Source organism: Venturia canescens, chromosome 1 (genome assembly GCF_019457755.1).
Source record: "Venturia canescens isolate UGA chromosome 1, ASM1945775v1, whole genome shotgun sequence".
Taxonomy (NCBI): domain Eukaryota; kingdom Metazoa; phylum Arthropoda; class Insecta; order Hymenoptera; family Ichneumonidae; genus Venturia; species Venturia canescens.
Window position 1 is genome coordinate 1,293,775 of NC_057421.1, and position 18,479 is coordinate 1,312,253.

At 36.3% G+C, this 18,479-nt stretch overlaps 3 protein-coding genes across 5 annotated transcripts; 2 read left to right on the forward strand and 1 right to left on the reverse strand.

Moving 5' to 3' along the window:
- Positions 1-273: 273 nt before the first annotated feature.
- Positions 274-2,226, forward strand: RpL38 (ribosomal protein L38). Its single transcript, XM_043417741.1, has 5 exons — positions 274-389; positions 554-592; positions 841-901; positions 1,004-1,126; positions 2,141-2,226. Exons 2-5 carry the CDS (start codon positions 590-592, stop codon positions 2,182-2,184), a joined length of 231 nt encoding a protein of 76 aa, XP_043273676.1. The 5' UTR covers positions 274-389; positions 554-589; the 3' UTR covers positions 2,185-2,226.
- On the reverse strand, positions 1,909-7,662 carry LOC122409837 (uncharacterized). Of its 2 annotated transcripts, XM_043417710.1 has the most exons (6): positions 7,198-7,662; positions 4,812-5,448; positions 4,538-4,666; positions 4,207-4,430; positions 3,701-3,913; positions 1,909-3,467 (listed from the first exon to the last, which is right to left on the reverse strand). In XM_043417710.1, the coding sequence occupies exons 2-6, from the start codon at positions 4,878-4,880 to the stop codon at positions 2,324-2,326; spliced, it is 1,779 nt and encodes a 592-aa protein (XP_043273645.1). In that variant the 5' UTR covers positions 4,881-5,448; positions 7,198-7,662; the 3' UTR covers positions 1,909-2,323. The 2 variants fall into 2 exon arrangements, with proteins under 2 accessions (XP_043273645.1, XP_043273637.1); XM_043417702.1 differs by lacking the exon at positions 7,198-7,662 and having other exon boundaries at positions 4,812-5,764.
- A 1,009-nt stretch (positions 7,663-8,671) lies between these two features.
- LOC122409849 (uncharacterized) lies at positions 8,672-11,556 on the forward strand. 2 transcript variants are annotated; one of them, XM_043417722.1, is made up of 3 exons: positions 8,672-9,063; positions 10,396-10,640; positions 10,942-11,556. In XM_043417722.1, exons 2-3 carry the CDS (start codon positions 10,408-10,410, stop codon positions 11,201-11,203), a joined length of 495 nt encoding a protein of 164 aa, XP_043273657.1. In that variant the 5' UTR covers positions 8,672-9,063; positions 10,396-10,407; the 3' UTR covers positions 11,204-11,556. The 2 variants fall into 2 exon arrangements, with proteins under 2 accessions (XP_043273657.1, XP_043273666.1); XM_043417731.1 differs by lacking the exon at positions 8,672-9,063 and adding an exon at positions 9,273-9,980.
- Positions 11,557-18,479: the final 6,923 nt, after the last annotated feature.

Below are 18,479 nucleotides of genomic sequence, written 5' to 3' on the forward strand. Positions count from 1 at the left end.
ATTAGGTTTTGAGGAAATGTCATATTTTACAATTATAAAAAAATCAAAGAACACGTTGTAATATTATAAAATGTAATTATGTAAACATTATTTATAATTATGAATTCAGCAAAAATCGACTAAGATCATACGAAATGATTTGTAATATTTTTCTAATAAACGGCCATCCGACGAAAGTATTAAACATTTCGTGAAGGTCCCTCCAATTGGACTGCCAAAACGGCTATCAATTTGAAAATACGCCACGGAAAAGTTAGGAAAATGTTACCGGTAAAATGAAAAATGATGATATCCCCTCGTCTATTAAAAAATATCCTACCTAGAGGGCGGAGTGTGGCGTGTCTTTTCGGTCTTTCCTTTCTTCCGGAACGATTTTCGCGGCGAGTAAAGTACGTGTAAAACAATATTAATAAATCCGTTAATACACGAGCAATCTTCGAATTAAAAAAATATTAAATATTCTTATCGGCATTTCAATATTATTTAAATTTATAAATTAATCGCCGTTTTCATTATTTTTCACGGTTTTTTTAATATGTGACCATTTTTTCAGACGCTGCCTTCATCGTCCATCAAGTACAATAACAATATGGTGAGCATCATTGTGTAGCATTTATTTCATCAGCTATTGAAGAAAATCCAATTTCCATTTACAATTTATTCATTTAAAGTGTAAAATTAGCTTGAAAATTGCGGTGTCATTAGTCCAAAAGGCAAGTCGTGCAGCTAACCTCACTTAACCTCGAAATGTTGTTTCGAGGCGCATTAATCTCGTCAAGACGCGTTTCGTTGCAAATATTCATTTCGTCCATGGAGCTTAACTATTTTTCCCATTTTCAGCCACGTGAAATCAAGGAAATCAAGGATTTTCTCCTGAAGGCAAGGAGGAAGGATGCTAAATGTGAGTGAAAAGTGGAAATAATTTGACCATTTCCAAGAATGTATTCATTACATTAATATTCATCCTTGAAAAAACTGGAATACAATTTTCTGCGTATTTCAGCCGTCAAGATAAAGAAGAATGACGAAAATGTCAAGTTCAAGGTCCGTTGCTCCAGATTCTTGTACACCCTTGTCATCACCGATAAGGAGAAGGCTGAAAAGCTAAAACAATCTCTGCCACCCGGTAAGATGATTTCTTTACAAATTTAAATATTACATTTCAATTTTATTAGGTTACCAAAGTGTTTTGCATAAATTTTCTTAAAAGCTAGTCCACATTTCCATGACTCAAATCTGTGAAAAAGCACCAACTCTCAAAAATAATTATTATCCTCTGCCGATGATATTTAGTATAACAAATTTTAGTTTTACATGCAATTTTCATAATTAATATCAGGGAAAGTCAAATCTTGGCATAGATTTTTTTTCATGGATTTCCTAGAGTAACTCGAAACAAAGATTGCCACTAAAGAAACTGCAATGGATTATTTTCTTAGTAAATTTACAAGGGTGAAACATGTAACGTACTTCATAAAATTAATTCTCATGTGTGAAACGCTATCGAACTTTGTAATCGACATTTCCTGTCATTCGATAAGCATTTACATTCATCCAATATATTTGTGTTTATCAGTACGTATTTCATACATAAACGAATTTCATAAAAATTCAAATCAACAAAGCACAAGAACTTCAATGGATTATAATTAGTTTTTTTTTCAAACAATTTTGAATATGAAAAATCTTGTAGTTTTACTAATATGATTGATTAATATTTGGTGTTTGTATCAAGTAACTTTCATAACAAAATTCAATTGATAATTCGAAAATAATTGAAAAATACAAGTGTACATGTGTTTCGGTCTCAATACTCAAATTTTCAGAAAATGTTATGCAGTTTTTTCAAAGTTGCAATTGTGTTCAAACTTGAAATTGAATAACTTCAAGAGTAGAAATATTACGAAATTATGAATGAATTGTCTATTTTTATTCAAAACATTGAGATCGGTACAAAATTTGATTTGCATCTTGCCATCTATGATTATTATATTATCGATGACAGATTACTGTCACTGTTGAAGATCTTTCGCTCAGTATAAACAAGAATAAGTTAAAGGATTATTCGAAATTATAAATAGTTAATATACTTGTTCAAGTGACTTAGTTAAGAAAGAATTTGTTGTTTTTGTTTTCACAGGTCTCCAGGTTAAGGAAGTCAAGAAGTCGAGCGAGCGTCCTTGAATTATAACTGAATAAAGATTGAAAGATGAGGGTTGAAAAAAACGAGTGAATTGCACTTTATTTAGGTTCGCCGATCCAATCGATGGCTTTTCCTTACATAATTCGATTCCATCGTTAAGGAAATAATATGAACATTTCATCAGGGAACAGGTGACAAACAGGGTTGATCTAAAAATGATTTCCTTCTGTTGATTATGGCACGTGCCAAAATATCTCTTTCTTGTCGCGTTGCTCTCATGATCTCGTACTCGTCGTAAGTTTGTCTGCAAATCTTTCCGCTCATGCACGCCGGTCTCCGATCCCAGCTGATTATTACTTTCCTACCAAATATATTCTTCCTTCGATTACGACACTTCGTTATATCGTGACTAAACACTTGATTTTTCTTGAGATTTCTCTTGAGCGTACAATATTTTCGTTTGCAAGGTTTGAATTGTTGTTTCAAATGTTGTGAAAACAGCATTCCTAACTCGTCATAAGTTTCCGATAGTTCAGTCAACGAGGACCATGGTGAAATGCATGTTTTTTCTGAATTCCCCACTCTCCCTGGACTCTCATTACTTTTTTCATGATTTGACGTTGGAGAATTCATTCCCAGAGACTTTCTTAGCGAGTTGCAAGAACACGAGATCCAACGTGGACTTTTAGATTCGGTCAATTTTTCCACTGCGTTATTCGAATTAGTGCACCGTTTTTCCGTCATCGTCTTCTTCTTTTGGGGCAACAATGATGCAACATTTTCAGATTTGACTTTTTTCGTTACTTCGACATCTCTCTTCGTCGGTTTAAATTTCCTCATTCTCAGCGTATTTTCAATACTTTTTTGCGAATCCAAGCGTTCGTTCCGGTCGAGAAAATCGCTTTTTCTTTTCACCAAAGAATTATTCCTTTCCGCACAAAATTTAGAAAATGAGGATAACAGTTTCGTTGAATTTTCAGTTGAGTTACGAGACTCCAGCAGAGGTTTGACCAACTGGATTTTTTCCGAGTCCGAAGGCAATTCCCTCGGTCCGCAATTCTTCGTCGATTTGCTGGACCGAAGCAAAGATCGATTTTTCTCGATGGTGCTCTCAAGTAATACGTCCTTGGCTTCCCCAGCCGTAGAAAATTTGTCCGACAATTCAACATTTTTTCTGTTGCTACTGCCTTCTTCGTTACCATTATTTTTAACAAGTTGACAGTTCCTCTTCTCGCACGATCTTTTTCTTGTCAAATTCGCGTAAGTCGCTGTGCCGTACGTTTGTTCCGGTAACATGTATTCTCGGTCTTCGCTCTTATTAAAACTAGGCAAATAAAATGAATTTCAGAATGTTTCAACGACAGAAACGACCCGAAAAGTTCTGGTTCCAATAAGATTTTCATCCTTGTCGGTTGAGGAAACAATTTTTGATTTCTAAGTCAATAATTATTTTAGGAAGTTAATTTTAATCGCTAAGCGATGGCACAAACTTGCCTCGAACTCTGTCCATTCGTTACAAAATTTTGGGCTTTTTTGAATGACTTATCTGACAAATACCTTCGACAGACACAACGTAGCTTCGTGAACACGAATTTGTAGAAACAAACGAGAATCAAGATCAATAGAAGAATGAAGATGGAGCTGAAGAAAATTTTCCAAAAAATCGGAGAAGCCTGTTGGTTCTCGATCGCACGTTCGCTGTCCGTGGAGGCTCTCAACGAGTGTATGGGAAGCATTTTTTCCCCAGTCCCGTTACGAACACCATTTCGACTGAAAACGAGGCAGATTTTTTTGCATCGAGTTATTGTTTATTTTCCATCGATCTATCGGACTAAACTCGCTCGAAATTAGACCGAGGACGTTAGAAATAATCTGAAAATCCTTTCGGTTGCTTCAGAAAATCTAGGAAAATCCTGTAGCTGGACTTGAAGTCAAATTGGACGATTTGAGTGGGGGAAAAAAGCGTTTGGAAATAAGCAGTGAAAATGGGAGAAAAGCGGGATGAGAAAAGCTTCCTCCAATGTCAATGAATTACCACAATTTACCGTCGTTTTTAAACGTACTCCGATTCTTCGATCCGACGATTAATTTCACTGGAATAAATTCCTCGGCGTTTGCGGTTCGAACTCATTTTACTGAGGACCCAACGAGCCAGATCTTTCCGGCCAATCTTGCGGAGGTTCAAATCCACGTTCCCGTAACTTTTGGAATTGGCGGAATTGGTTTTTGCCGGATCCGATAACCAAGTCGCCAGCAAACTTGCGCACGATGATTCCCGCCTTTTTTTCTTCCCCGCACGAGTCAAGATTTTTTTACATATTTTCAGTCAGGAAGGAACATTGGGTGGTTACGATTTTCGAATTAGTTCAATCACGAGATCATGAAAATACTTACTTCAATTGCTCGACGATGTGAAAGCAAATTGAAAAAATCCCAGCATTCTTGCGACGACAAACTCGACGCGATATTCCTCATTTCTGACAATTGGATTTCGTACCTCGTCGCCATAAGTTGTGAAATTTTCTGAATCAAAAAATTCATCGAATAAAAAAGCTCAACAAAGTGATTTATCAATGGGTCTAAAAGATTTGGAGCTTCGGTTTCCAACTAAAGAAATTATCAACGTCAATAAGTAACGGTTTGAGGTTAGGAATACGTTCATTCGTACCTGAATCCAGACGAGAAGTGCAATACCAATTCTGTGGTACTGGCATCTCAGATTGTTTGCAAAAACCATTGGTCATGTATTTTCACAAAGTTCCGTACACGAAATGACGATTAGTTTCATAATTGACAAAGTCATCGATGAGAGAAACCTTTTAGAAAGCTCGAAAAAAACAAAGGAAGATCAGAGTGACTAGATGTCATGATTTTTTTTCGTTGAATAAACGTACTTTAAATATTGAATTTGTGAAGCTCGAAATTCAAAGAAATTCAGTAAATATATACTTTGAAACAAAAGAAATTATTTTTTCGTATTAGAAAAGGCGAAACTGATGATCACACGTTCGATTTTAGGGTACGATAAAAATTTACAAATATTCAAAAGTTCAATTTTGAATAAACGAACGATATTCCATTTCCCTGGCTGCTCGCATCAGTCCAGTGACACGGAAGAAAGAAATCGAAAATTTCCCCGGCCAGCGCGTCAGGGCTCCGAGAGCTTCAGCCATAACCTAGCAATTTCTCATGACTGCGAGGTCGATTACGACTCGGGATGAGTGTCCCAAAATGAGATTTTTTTTGAGATTTTCCGAATTCTTCAACTTTCAATAGATTTTCCGTCAATTCGTTTACATTTTTTCCTGAAAGTGTACCAAATTCGACGATTTATTTTTATATGGCACTTGTGCATCGACGAATAACGATCGATTATTTTTTTGCATTCTGGTAATCGTTAAAATGGCAGTCAAATAGTTGAATTAACCCTCCGTTGACACACATATTTTTCCCGCAACTCCCTAGACACACATGGGTCTACAGTGTCCTACCGTGTTTTCCTATGCCAAGACTCGTTTAAAAAATCTGAAAAAATTCAGGAATGTAGTTTGATATCTATAGAAAGAGAACATGCGTTAAGAAATGGATAAAAATTAATCTCTATTATTTTTATTCAATGAAAAATGATACAAAAAGAATGAGAAATTCATTAATTCACATAAGAAAGCATATCTTTTCATTAAACGAATTAAAAAAATTAATAGTGTGCTATATTTTTATTGATATATAGTAGATTAAAAAAAAATATATAGCATTATAAAATTCAAAAAAAAGTTTAATTATTTGGCTCATTTAAAAACGGCAATTTTTACTCGAAAAATTGCTCTTTTTTCGGGAGATTTTGGTTTTAAACTTGAGTATAGTCAAAATTCAACACTTTATTATGTTTCGGTTCAATACTATAATTTATTCATAAAAATTGAATTGATACTGCTTACGGTTACTTCGATTATATTGAAAATTTATTAAATTGAAAAGTAAAACTCAAAAAAGTTGTAAAGCGGCGCATTGTGATTTTTTTTAATTGAAAGCACACTGTGACTTCAACAACGATCTCGCCAGATCGGAACTGTCCCACCGATATAGTTCCCCTCTCATCAATGGCTTATGACTACCTTCTCTATTAAACTTTTCGAACTGCTATTCCACACTTCGCTTGTAGTCAAATAGGATCTATAATTCAAAATGGTATTGCACGTATGAAATATCACTTTTCGTTGAATGTCCAGATCTAAAACTAAGATTTTATTGGTGAGTTTTTTTTCACCAATAAATTTTTTCACCATTTTTTTGGAGATCCCATAACGCAACTAGTCTTAAAAATCGTTAGATTAGTTGAAGTTTTTTTGAGAATTTTTCGAAAAAAATTGAAACTGTCTCATTGCCTGAAATTAATGGTTTTTTGCTTAAAACTGCGAAAAATTGATTAAAATCTACACCAATCATTTTTTTTTAAATATCTTCGACAAGAACAGAAAAAAACACTCAAGTTAAAAAAAAAATTCAATTAGGCCCATTTTTCGGAAAGTTGTAGGGAAAAGAAAAAAAAATCTCTATTTTTTTCCAAAAATCATAACTTATTATTCAATCGACTAAAAATTCTGGAAAAAATCAAGAGAGCTCCTTTCAATGGGTATAACAACCTGAAAAATTTTGAACCAAATAAAAAATCCAAAAGTTTTGAAGTGGCTGATTTGACGTGGAATGCTCCATATACTGTTGCAGTAAATATATAAGGACAAATGAAAGAATTAATAAATACTTTTTTTAAACCACCATACTTCCCCAGACACACATGGGTCTACACTGTCCACTACCAATGTAAATAGCTTGGTGGCTCGCCACGAACTGTGGGCCAAGGTTGCTGATTGGTGCCTGAGTTCCTCTCTCCAATACAATTTTTTAGCCAGGGATAAAAACCCGAAGTATGATCTAGCCGTTGGGACCTACCAATTTACAGAAACAGACCGGACACCACGGACCCATGTGTGTCAACGGAGGGTTAAAAAAACAATAAATCTTCCAAAAGAGAGCTTTCGAAGAGTTTAACCAACCGGGATACTCTCGATCGAGGGGGAAAAAAAAATCCAGTTCTTCCAGTAGCTCAGCTTATCCGCACTTATCGCAGCGGTGTTAAACCCCCTTAAATATCCGAAGTTGCACGGGCGAGGCCGGGGCAATGAACATTTCAGGGCAAAATGTCGAATGAAGGCATGTTTCATGCGGAATGAGTGCCGCGGAGCCCGATAATTTTTTCATTAACTTTCATAAAAGTTAGTCGAAACGCGATAGAAGCAGATAAGGTGCAAAATTCTGAGGAGAAAAGTCTCTGAATCGTTTATGTGCTCGTGCAACATTGATGGGACTTGAGGATCAGAGTATCAGTGAAAAGAGGAAGCTTCTTTTGTCTTAGGCTCGTTCGTCTGCTCGAGCATTTTATAAATGTGGCACGAAAAAAAATGAATCCGAGATTTTATGCAAATCTTTAGTCCCAGACCGTTTCTGTAAATTTTTTCTGACAGCGCCCAAACGAACGCGAATTTTCGTTATGACGAGCCGAGCGCTTCAATTTCTTAGGCCGTTTTAGCTCCTTATCGCTAAATGCCCGAGTGCTAATCACTCGCCGCTGTGGTCTACGTACACTTTTATTAAAGTACTGTTCGTGAAATAGCGCGAAAGTGGAGCGAGCCGTAACGTTGTTTCACGACAAGAGTCATCGCTACGCTATCGCGTGAGGTCGTGATTTTTACTTTATGGATGTAATAACTTTCCTCAGAGAAACGCGAAAAAACTTGAAACGACCCCAAAGCACTCGAATGTCGTTCATCACGATTGTACAAACCTTTACGACGTACGCTGTAGTGCAGTAAATAATGTAAAATTGAAGGTATTAAGCAAAAAAATTACGATCGTTGAACCATTAAAAATGGAATCGAAAAATCAAAAGATTCCTTTTTATGAAAGAAATTTGACTGCGAGATTAATGCGAAGTATGTGTAGAGCAGATGCAAAATTTTAGTTCCCTGAATTTTTTCTAGAGAAGTTCTTCCACCAGAAAATAATTCCACTTTGGTCGTTTGATAAAAAAAAAAAACGTTTCACGTACTTTCGTATTTCTTACAATCTGCTTTATATCCGTGAATTTTCGTGTGAGTAAACATCGAGTGTTCTGGAAATTTCCGTGTGTTATGTACGCGAAAAAAAGTCTGGAAAAGAAATCTTATACCGCGTGTCCTGAACGTGGTGACCTGTGAAGTATTTTTTTTCTTATGGCCTGTCAATGAGATCGAACCCCTTAGTACTGAATTTGCTCGCAAGTGTCGCGAGTCAAGATTTTGAGGTTCTACACAAACATTCGCACCCAAGCTCGCGTCAATAATCAGAAGTAATGATCATCAATGCGGATCCAAAGAAAGATTTGTTCGAGAAAAAAAGTTTGAAAAACTGCGAAGTGTATATTTTTAAACGATGGCCAAGGAGCGCCGGCGTTCCCCAACGTTGTGTATCTTCGGCTCTATTTATACTCATATACGATGCGAGTCGTGCCAGTCGAAGCAAGCTGCTCCCTTAGGAAGCACGCTTCAGTCGTTTCACGTACAATATACACCGTCTTATTATTTTCTTCGGGAACATATTCGTCCTCGCGATAGTGCTCCGTGTACGACGAAGCGTCGTATTTTGCGTGTCGAAACTCTCCAAAGTAGAATTCTTCTGTATGCGCGTTCGAAAGAAAAATACGTGACGCGACGTGCGCGTGTGAGAACACACCAGGTGAGCGAGTTCGGTACTATCCCTCTGTTACGGCTCACGGAAAACCGATCAATAAAATACTTTGCGACCCACCAACATCTTTCATCAGCGTTCAACCCTCTTTGGCGTATCGGGATTATCAAAATCATGTTCTCGGTCCACTGAAATAGGTAAATAAATCTGTGGAATTCATTCCTTTTATGAATTTGTCGATAACTTCATAATGCTTAATAATGGAGGGAAAAACGCCCACGTGACATGTGTATTTTGCGTTTTGCCAATACTTTCAAGCGTGTCGATGTCAACTGTAAGTAAGAATAGAAAATAACATTTCGTGCCTTCATTCGATATATATATTCGTCGACTTGATCTTGCCAAGAGATAAGTACACATTTGTGGTTCTTTTTGTTTCGTAACGTCGAGATGATTGTTGTGTAACGAACTATTGACGAGACAATTGCTCCGCAGATGTTTGGCTATTGTCTAATCATTCGTACATGCTCGGTCTTTATTTTTCCTACGGTTTTGTATTGATGTTACTGATGAGAAAGAAATTACATTTTTCGGGGCATGTTGAAGGATCGAATGCGAGTGTTTGTAGAGGTCGTCCCAACGACAGCGGAGTCCAAAACAAAGCCGGCGCTAGGGGGCATCGTGGTAGTGACGAATGGAAAGAACTGAGGGAACAAACAAACTGTGTTGATCAAAACAAAAATTGCGTATTTCGTAACAAAGAAATTTAGTACTGTACGGTCGACTTAATATTTCTGAGACAAGACGAAGTGATTTAAGTGAAATTTGCCTTTTGGCTTCTTGATTTCGCGTCCGTATTTCAGTTTTTTGTCGTTCCCGTTCCTTTTGAACTGTCATAAAAATTTCATCGTTCACGAATGTCCTGGAGAAAAAGGAACATTCAACACTGCGATTGAACCTTCAAAAATTCACACCAAAATGAACGTTTGTTCTCTCATTCGCGGATACATTTTTTTTTCATCACACATCTCGGTCAGATGAATTCGATTTTTTTCGGACGCGTCTGAAAAGATGGACGGAATTTACCGAGCGTAGTAGCAGAGTGAAGATTTTTGTAAGCAAACCTATCGGATTTCTCGAAATTACAGAGAGATTCAAGAAAATGCGTTGACTTTTCGATAATTTTGAGTAAACGCCATTTATCGCGGTAAAATAAAAAGCAAGTTTTTTCCTATTTAAAGTCCCTGTCACTTTGGATATTTTATAAATTTTCGTAAAACTATTGAATTCGATCTTTCAACATCGTGCTCGATACTTTTTTGCTCGAGCTCTGAATAATGACACTCGAAGTTTCTTCGGCACGATTCTTGTGACCGAAAGATAAAGAACTGAACGGAATGACGCCATTTTAGCACAGTGTAAACGGTTGGGAAGAACGGGGGAGATTAGAGAAGAATAAAAAACAACGTAAAATGAAATTCTCACGGGTTGTTGGCATGCGATGATTCGTTGGCGTGTGTGTGTTCTAGGCAACCGTAAAAATGAAAACATCGATACCAGGAAAGCTCGTTGGCTGCATCGGCAAATGTACTTCCGGTCTCACGGCGGAGGAGCTCGATCACGTAACCGATAACATACACAAAACTCTGACTCATCCTCGGGGTCGAAAAATCTTTAAAGAATACCTCAAACAAGAGCGTCGTCACGACGATCTCGAGTGTTTGAAATTTTACGAAAAATGTTCCGAATTCATCGAAAAGGAGCAGAATTACAGGTGAGAATTGAAATCATCATTCGTCTCCGAGGGATTCTAACCTCTCGTGAAAATATAATTTTCCACGATTGACGTTTGAGCCGTTAATATGAAAGCGGCCGTCAATCCACACAAGCTTCAAATTGCTGGAGCTCGAACCCCAAAAAGGCTAAATTTTGCTCTCCAATTTCGTGACTTTGATGGAGAAGAAATAAGAAAAGTTTAACACCGTGCATGTCATGTCAGTCAAAATTTTCTCAAAATAGCTTCGAGCTTCTTCCCCAAATGCTCCTAATCGCACATTTCGCTTTTCTTCTTTCAGTAATTCCGAGAAAAATCCAACGTTGGATTCTTTGATCGAAGATGTGAACGACGCGATGCTAACGGCTGAGAATCTCGATGGCATACCGGAAATAGATATGAGCCTGTTGGAGAAATACAACGAGATTCTCACGCGACCACCGTGTCGCCAATCCATGCTTTCGCTTCTCGAAGAAACGAAAATTCGACTCATGAACCATTTGCGACGAGTGCATCGGGGATTTAGGGACTACGCTTTGCAGCCTTGTCCCAGGACGAAGTGACAGAAGGGAACGATTAACTTTCCGAGTATTTAGAAAACGAACAATAAAAAATATGAACCTTCGAGTGATTGGGTTATTGTAAAGCAGGTCCGAACGAATCCTAAAATATTTTTGTATCAGCCACTCCCCTTCGCCCATTTTTACTCAGGTATTACTTCATAATGAAGTGCAACGAGATTTCTGACGTAAGGCTCTTACTACTCGTAAATCCTTGCAGCCCAGAAGACTGTAATCGAAGATTGTATTCTCTTGAGAATCATCTCTCATTAGCTCGCAAGATTAAGATATGGACGAGTCACTATTCTTTTTTGTATTTATAAAAACAATCGCTTCGAATAAAGTGTCTGAAGATATTTTGTCTCGTGATTTTCAACTTGTTCAATCATTTAAAGAAAAATCTTTTTTCTCTAAGCAGGAACATCAGCTTGAGAAAAGTGGCGATAGCTTAATGAAACTTTTAGAATACATTTTTGGATATATTTTCTGTAGCCTCTCCAATTTTTAATCCATTTCATTCAGCCATTTTTTAGTAAATCATTTCCAAACTTGGAATATTTAACACCTACGCATAGGAAATAACTCCACAGATCCCATCTTTTCATACTCAAAAACAAATAAAAAATGGTGATAGTTTAGAATAAAAGTACTATTCCGCAGTTTGAACTCTGAAGATCATCTGTGCAAAATTTGAGGTAATTCTGCCATTTTCTTATCCCTCTCAGACCGAGACCTATTTCGCGTTGACGGTAAATGATTCCCTTCATAATTTTATCTCAAAATACTTTCTAGTTTCCGAACTCATTGTGACATTTCAGTTTTTTTGTTGGGAAATATGAATTTTTGAATGTTCGCTGCGCGCAGCACCAGGTCCTTGGGGAGCAACATCAGGAAAATTTACGAATGAATCTAGCACCTAATACCTTAAATACATCATTATCTTCCCTTTGAAAGGAAATAACGTTTGGAGTACGAAAAATAAATGTGTACTCACTTTTCTTTTGCGATAACTAAAGCACGTTTTTACACAACGCCAACTCAACATGAAACGCTGGCTTCATATTGATATTTCGATGGGTTAAAGCAGTTTATCTCTTGGTTTAGGAGTATCTATGGTGCAATTTAATCTTGCTTGATGGAAATAGGCAGTTAGAACCCCGACCTTACTGACCGATACAGTTTTATTGGGTCTGGAAGCGCGTGTTGCGTAGAAACAACATACGGTCCGAGAGGGTTAAATATCACATAAAATCCACCCAAAAATGATGGGTTAATCCCGTATAAATAAAGCAAACAGGGTTTACATAGCCTAGATAATTTAGATAAAAACAATGAAATTCGTATTTACATAACCTCACTTTACGTGAAGCTGATGTTCCTCCTTAATTTTTGATTTTTTCGTTTAGAACCAGCGTGGTTTAGTGACAGTAGGTAAACCGTGAAATGGCGATACAAAAAGATCGAAACTGTTCGAAGCGAGTAAGTGATTCTCTCAGAACAATAAAAAAAAATGAATTTTCTGCTGATTTTTCTGATTCTTTTAGAGGTTTATTCTGAATCGAAAATTTTTTTATAAGGTTTGTGCCTCTCCGAGTGTTTTTAATCTCCGCAGCACCATAGACATTGCAGAAATCGATTTTGCTCGTTTATGAATAGAATGGGCGATGGTAAAGGGTCTGACAGTTGGACAGTTCTTCCAATAATACGTTGGTGCATCACTCTTCATTATCGTGAATAAGTACTGAGACGTTTGCGCACTCATTAAAAATGGTTTATTTCAATGAATGATGAAAATTCATGCACTCAGGACGCCGCACATTCGCGAACGTTCGCTCAATGGAGTGACTCGACTTTTCACATGTTTTCGTTGAAAGATTCCACAGTACGAATGCCACGAAAAGGTTGAACTATTTAAGCCCAAGTTTTTAGAACACTGGCATAATTTCGGATAAATTGTAAAAACTCTCAATAATTTTTTTTTTTAATTTTCCATTTTTTTTTCAACCGGTTTGTTGACTTTGGATTTGTACAACGATATCAGCTAATAATAATTTGTAATAGTATCGTGTAATTTTGAATAAAATAACGTTTCTCATAAAAATGAAAGATGTTGGATGAAACTTCGGTCCATTTGTTGTGAATCCATAATTGAAATACGAATTTGCGAAAGGATCAGTCCATAAGCCCAACGATGAGTTCAGTGCGTTACATATTTCATGAGTTTCACCGATAGCAGTATTCGCGTTGAGCCGTGTCATTGGTAAGTAAATGAAAATCAGTCACGAAGCCGTTCGATAGTAAAATGCTAAAAATTTCCATTTCGGCATGAGCCCCTCGATAAATGCGAATCCGTAATCACGAGCTTCGTCCGAAATGAAACCAAAAAAAAAAAAAAAAAATAAAAAATTCAAAATCCCATAAAACAAAATAATTCAAAATAAAGTTTCCACTCCAAAAAATCAAGAGGTTAATTTGCTACCGACAACGCCGCAACGATATCGATTTCTGGCCAGCCCTTCCCATACCATTCCCACACAAACTTCCATTTCGTTATTCCTCGAAAGAAGATTATTTCAAAAAAACGTTGCCGGACCTCATGAAAACCGAATCATTTCACGAGTAAGTGGATTCGGGATGAGGATCACAAAAAATAAAAAATCAAACGCCACTGAGACATCGTATTTTCTTCAATATTTTTTTTTATCTTTTTTTTTTTATTATTTTATTATTTTTTTTTTTATTATTTCCAAATCTCGCTTAGAACCTGAAGAAATGTCGGTCTCGTTACGTTCTTTCGTTTGTTTTTTTTGTTGTTCTTTTGTTTGTTTTTTTTTTGGTTTTTTGTTTTTTGTTTTTTTTTTTTCATTTTTCATATGTATATATATATATTCATATATATTTTTTTAAATAATTTGTTGTTGTTGCCGTCTTTTTCGTTTTTATTTCTCTCACAATTCTAATAATAATAATAATAATCGTAATAATATTCAATAATAATAATAATAATAATAATAATAATTAAGTTTAACATTAACGCCCTCACAATGACGAAGTAAAGATTATAGATTTATATATATATATATATATATTTATATATATACCTGTGTGTATTGTATATATACATATATATATATAAATATATATATACAAATAAGCTATCCCTTGCTGCCCAAACACACGAATGATATGCACGTTGTTGCCGTTTGTATTTTGTTTTTCAATATGTTTTTGTTAATTGTTTTGTTTTTTTTTTCCTCATTTTTCTCATCGTTTCTAAATCTCGTTACAATTTATTGATTTATTTATTTAATTATTTATTTCTTTCTCATAATCATAATTTTGTTTAAAATTCAGTATTATTTGCATACTTCTCCACTCTTTTATTAAATTGAATATTTAATTTATTCTTAACTGTTGACTTACCACGGGCATATAAATAAAATCTTATTGCTTAATTTTTATCTCCATGTTTCGTACGTTGTTGTTACCGTTGTTGTTACCGTTGTTGTTGCTTCTGCAGTTGTTTGTTGCTGTTTGTTGCTGTTGTTAAAATTTTTAAAATCGACTTCGTACATAATCATAACTTTTCTTTCCTATTGAAATCCTACACGCACCCCTTCACGCATTTCTCATCTCACTTAGCTCTCCCTCTAAAATATCATATTGTTATTATTATTATTATTTATAATTACATAATGATGATATGTTTTTGTAGTCCCAATGATTAATATGCACACGGTTGTGCGGTGTCTCGTTCGTGTACGAAATGAGACACGTTTATGGACGGATTTAATCCAGATTTGACAATGGCATCTCGAGCATCGAGGATTTCTTTCGCCCATATTCGACTATATTTTTAAATTATATTCATTTATCCTAGGAAAAGTAATACGAAGAGAAAGAAAAAGCGAAGAAAATTCCACCCTTTTGTACTCGCTTTGTGCTTTCAATTCGTTCTTTTATTTCCTTCCTTCTTCATACCTTCGCAGATTAAACGATTTTACGATAAGTACAGAACGATCTTTCGCTCTCCAACGACGACGCACGTAAACCCGCATCAATATATTGCCAGTCTCGGAATATTTTTGACTCGATCGAATCTCTTCAATTTTTCTTTAATCTTCGTAATATTCCTCGATTTTCGAAATGCCTGGCGCATCCGGCAGTATTTGACGAGGCCAAAGATTGTCGATACCTCGTGATTCTATGAACTGTACGCGTGCCACTTAGTGCGCTATCTTAGCCACGGCGTATTCGCCGCACGGCGAACCGCGCGCTCCGACGATTGACATTCGTCGATACGGATGGCGTCCGCGCCGGTGTACCCGAACACGCCGATCTTATTTTGTTACTCTCGGAGCTCTGAGGAAAAAAGTCACTCGAGCCTCGCCACTACTGCAGTATTTTCACTCGCTTAATTTATGAAAACACACTATTTTATTCAACGTCTAATTTAATGAATTTATTAATCGCTCTTTCGATCCATCGCATTCGTGGACTTGGGCTTACCGTCGCAGACTCGACTCGAACTTAGTTCGCTCGTACTCTTTCTATTTTTGTTTGCCTTTAAGGTAACTCCTGTACTGCATGCTAGTCAAACGAGTGCTAAATTTTCAAAACGCTTTTAAACCAAGTTCAACGTACCGATTAAACTTATTGTTAGTAGACATGTATGTGGGACGGGGGCCCAGGGCCCGTAAAGACGGCGATGAGCTCTCTGACGAGAGTGGGGATAACGAGAGGAGTAGTAGCCACCGGGCAGTCGTATGAAGAGCAACGATTTTTATTCGCGCTCAACCGTATTTCAATATTTTCAAATAAACGTTTCAATTCCTCTTTTCTCTATCATAATCTTTTGTCTCGTGATTTTTTTCGCCTTTCCCATTTTTCAGACCCCACATGTATTCAAGCATTTCTTATTAACGTGAAAAAATATTAAAAATGATAGTTTTGCAAAACTGTCAACTGACGGATACAAATTTCCATGATGACACATTTTCACAAGTATTTTTCAAAGAATCATTTGTATTTTTTAACCGATTTTATTGCACCAAGTCTCATTTTGTTCCTCAACTGATCCTCTACGAATTCACCACGTAGATTTTCCTCTAAACTCATTCCTGAGAGAAATTATTGATGAAAAAGTTTTTTCACTTAATGAACAATTAGCTGCAACAGTGAAACGATCAAGTTAAAAAAACTGCAACTACGTGGTGGATTCATAGAGGACCAGTTGACGAATAAAATGAGACTTGTTGCAATAAAATCGATGAAAAAACGCAGATAATTCTTTGAAAAATACCAGTGAAAATGTGTCAGCGTGAAAATTTGCATTTATCAGTTGATGCTTTTGCAAAACTAGCGTTTTTAATATTTTTACATCTCAATGAGATATGCCGTAATACAAATCCACTAAGAATACATTTAATCGGTACGTTAAACTTGGTTTAAAAGCGTTTTGAAAATTAATCACTCATTTGACTAGCACGCAGTACAGGAGTTACCTTAATTTAGCCTCCGCGCGCACTAATTTCGCGGACTGTTGCCCAAGACCACTCACAGATGTCTCGTGACTACTGCAAAGTTATTTTTTTTTAAATATCACAATAATCTCACACAGAAAGCTGCACTATGTTTTTTTGTTCTTTTCTTTTTCTTATTCGTCATTTATCATCGTTTATTATTAATGTTATTATTTATTATTAAATGACTTATTTATCTTGTCGCTTAAATGTTTATTTACGTAATTAAAACGTTTTTAACTTTCATACTATTATTTCATTTACTTTCCTCACTCGCGAATGCCGCGCACTTGGTGCGCGTTCAACTTTGTCGATAGCCGTCCGCGTCCGCGGCGTTTGTATTCTCTCGGTATTTTGCGATGCGCCGTTGTCGAGCGCGCTCGCGCTCTTTGCAAACGTAAATTGTCATTTATTCGTTAATTTCGCTTCTCGATCGCCTTGTCGTAACCTAAAACGAGTGCCAACTCCAATTGACTCGAATCTTTTACTTTCCGCGCTCGAATTTAACGCGGAAAAATCGGCATTTCCGGTTTCGTTATATAATCGTGGCCCGATCTCGTTCGCATTTGTCGTCCCGGCCGGTGAAACGCGGCGCGAGAACACACGAGCCGATCTCGACGCGAAATTTTTCTAAAATACAATTTAAAATCGTAGTTAAGCACGGACCCGCGCCCCTTCGTGCCCTGATATGTGTCGCGAGCTCTCGACGTCGACGATGCTTTTGAAAAATACTTTTCCCTCGAGCATCCGGAGGCTCGTTTGTGTAAAGAAGATTTAAAAAACACTGCCGTCGAAAAATCAATGTGAAAAGCGCTGCTCCGATTATTCGAGCTCTCAAATACGTTTCTTTGTCGTAAATCAATTTGTAATAGTTAAATGAAAAAAAATGTGTATAGGAATTTTTCTCCTTTATTTTTGTCGTCCTGCTTTAGGGGAGTCGAAAAAATCGGTTGTTTTCCGCAATGTTTTTAGGATAGACGGAAATAACTGAGCATAGCGAACTTTTCGGCATAGTTTCGAGGATATTTCAAGAGTCCAAAAACATTTTTTTCACCTCAGAAACATTCATTTGTACGTGGTTTATTCATGGACCGTAATTACCGTCCGCGACGAAAATTCCAAAATTTTTTTCCATCTTCATGTATTTTCCTTTCACACGAACTTATAAAAATCCAAACAAATCGCGAAATTCTACATTTACAGCACGTTGAAGCGTTTTTTTTTAAACTCACTAAAAATCTAGAATTTCCCAACTTTTTCGGGTTTTTATAGGTTCAGGTGTAAGGAAAATCCCCTAGGGAAAAAAAAGGTTGGGACAAGTACATTGATGGTCCCTTGTTTCCTGATCATATGACGAAAAGTGTGAAAAAAAATTGCATGAAAATAATTATGAAACCAACTGTAAATAATTTCCACACAAAAATTGGAAAAAACATTACATTTAAAAAAATACAAATCTGTAATTATTTTTAAAACGTAAGAAATATAAGGAAAATTGATGAAAATGGGGAAAAAAATTGGAATTTTCGTTGCAGACGGTAATTACGGTCCACGAATAAACCATGTACAAAATGAGTATTCCTGACGTGAAAAAAATGTTTTTGTACTCTTAAATATCCTTGAAACTGTGCCGAAAAGTTCGCTATGCTGAGTTATTTCCGTCTATCCTAAAAACATTTTCGAAAAGGATCGATATTTTTTACTTTCTAAAGCAGGACCCCCCTCGACGTGACGTTTTGTTTGCTTCTTTATTTTCT

Coding starts and splice junctions, on each gene's coding strand:
- RpL38 (XM_043417741.1), top strand. Junction 902..1,003: donor AAGGAGGAAGGATGCTAAAT/GTGAGTGAAAAG, acceptor TGCGTATTTCAG/CCGTCAAGATAAAGAAGAAT. Junction 1,127..2,140: donor AAAACAATCTCTGCCACCCG/GTAAGATGATTT, acceptor TTGTTTTCACAG/GTCTCCAGGTTAAGGAAGTC.
- LOC122409837 (XM_043417710.1), bottom strand. CDS start 4,880: ATGGTTTTTGCAAACAATCTGAGATGCCAGTACCACAGAATTGGTATT. Junction 4,667..4,811: donor CACTTCTCGTCTGGATTCAG/GTACGAATGAAC, acceptor TTTTTGATTCAG/AAAATTTCACAACTTATGGC. Junction 4,431..4,537: donor CACATCGTCGAGCAATTGAA/GTAAGTATTTTC, acceptor CGTGCGGGGAAG/AAAAAAAGGCGGGAATCATC.
- LOC122409849 (XM_043417722.1), top strand. CDS start 10,408: ATGAAAACATCGATACCAGGAAAGCTCGTTGGCTGCATCGGCAAATGT. Junction 10,641..10,941: donor GAAAAGGAGCAGAATTACAG/GTGAGAATTGAA, acceptor TTCTTCTTTCAG/TAATTCCGAGAAAAATCCAA.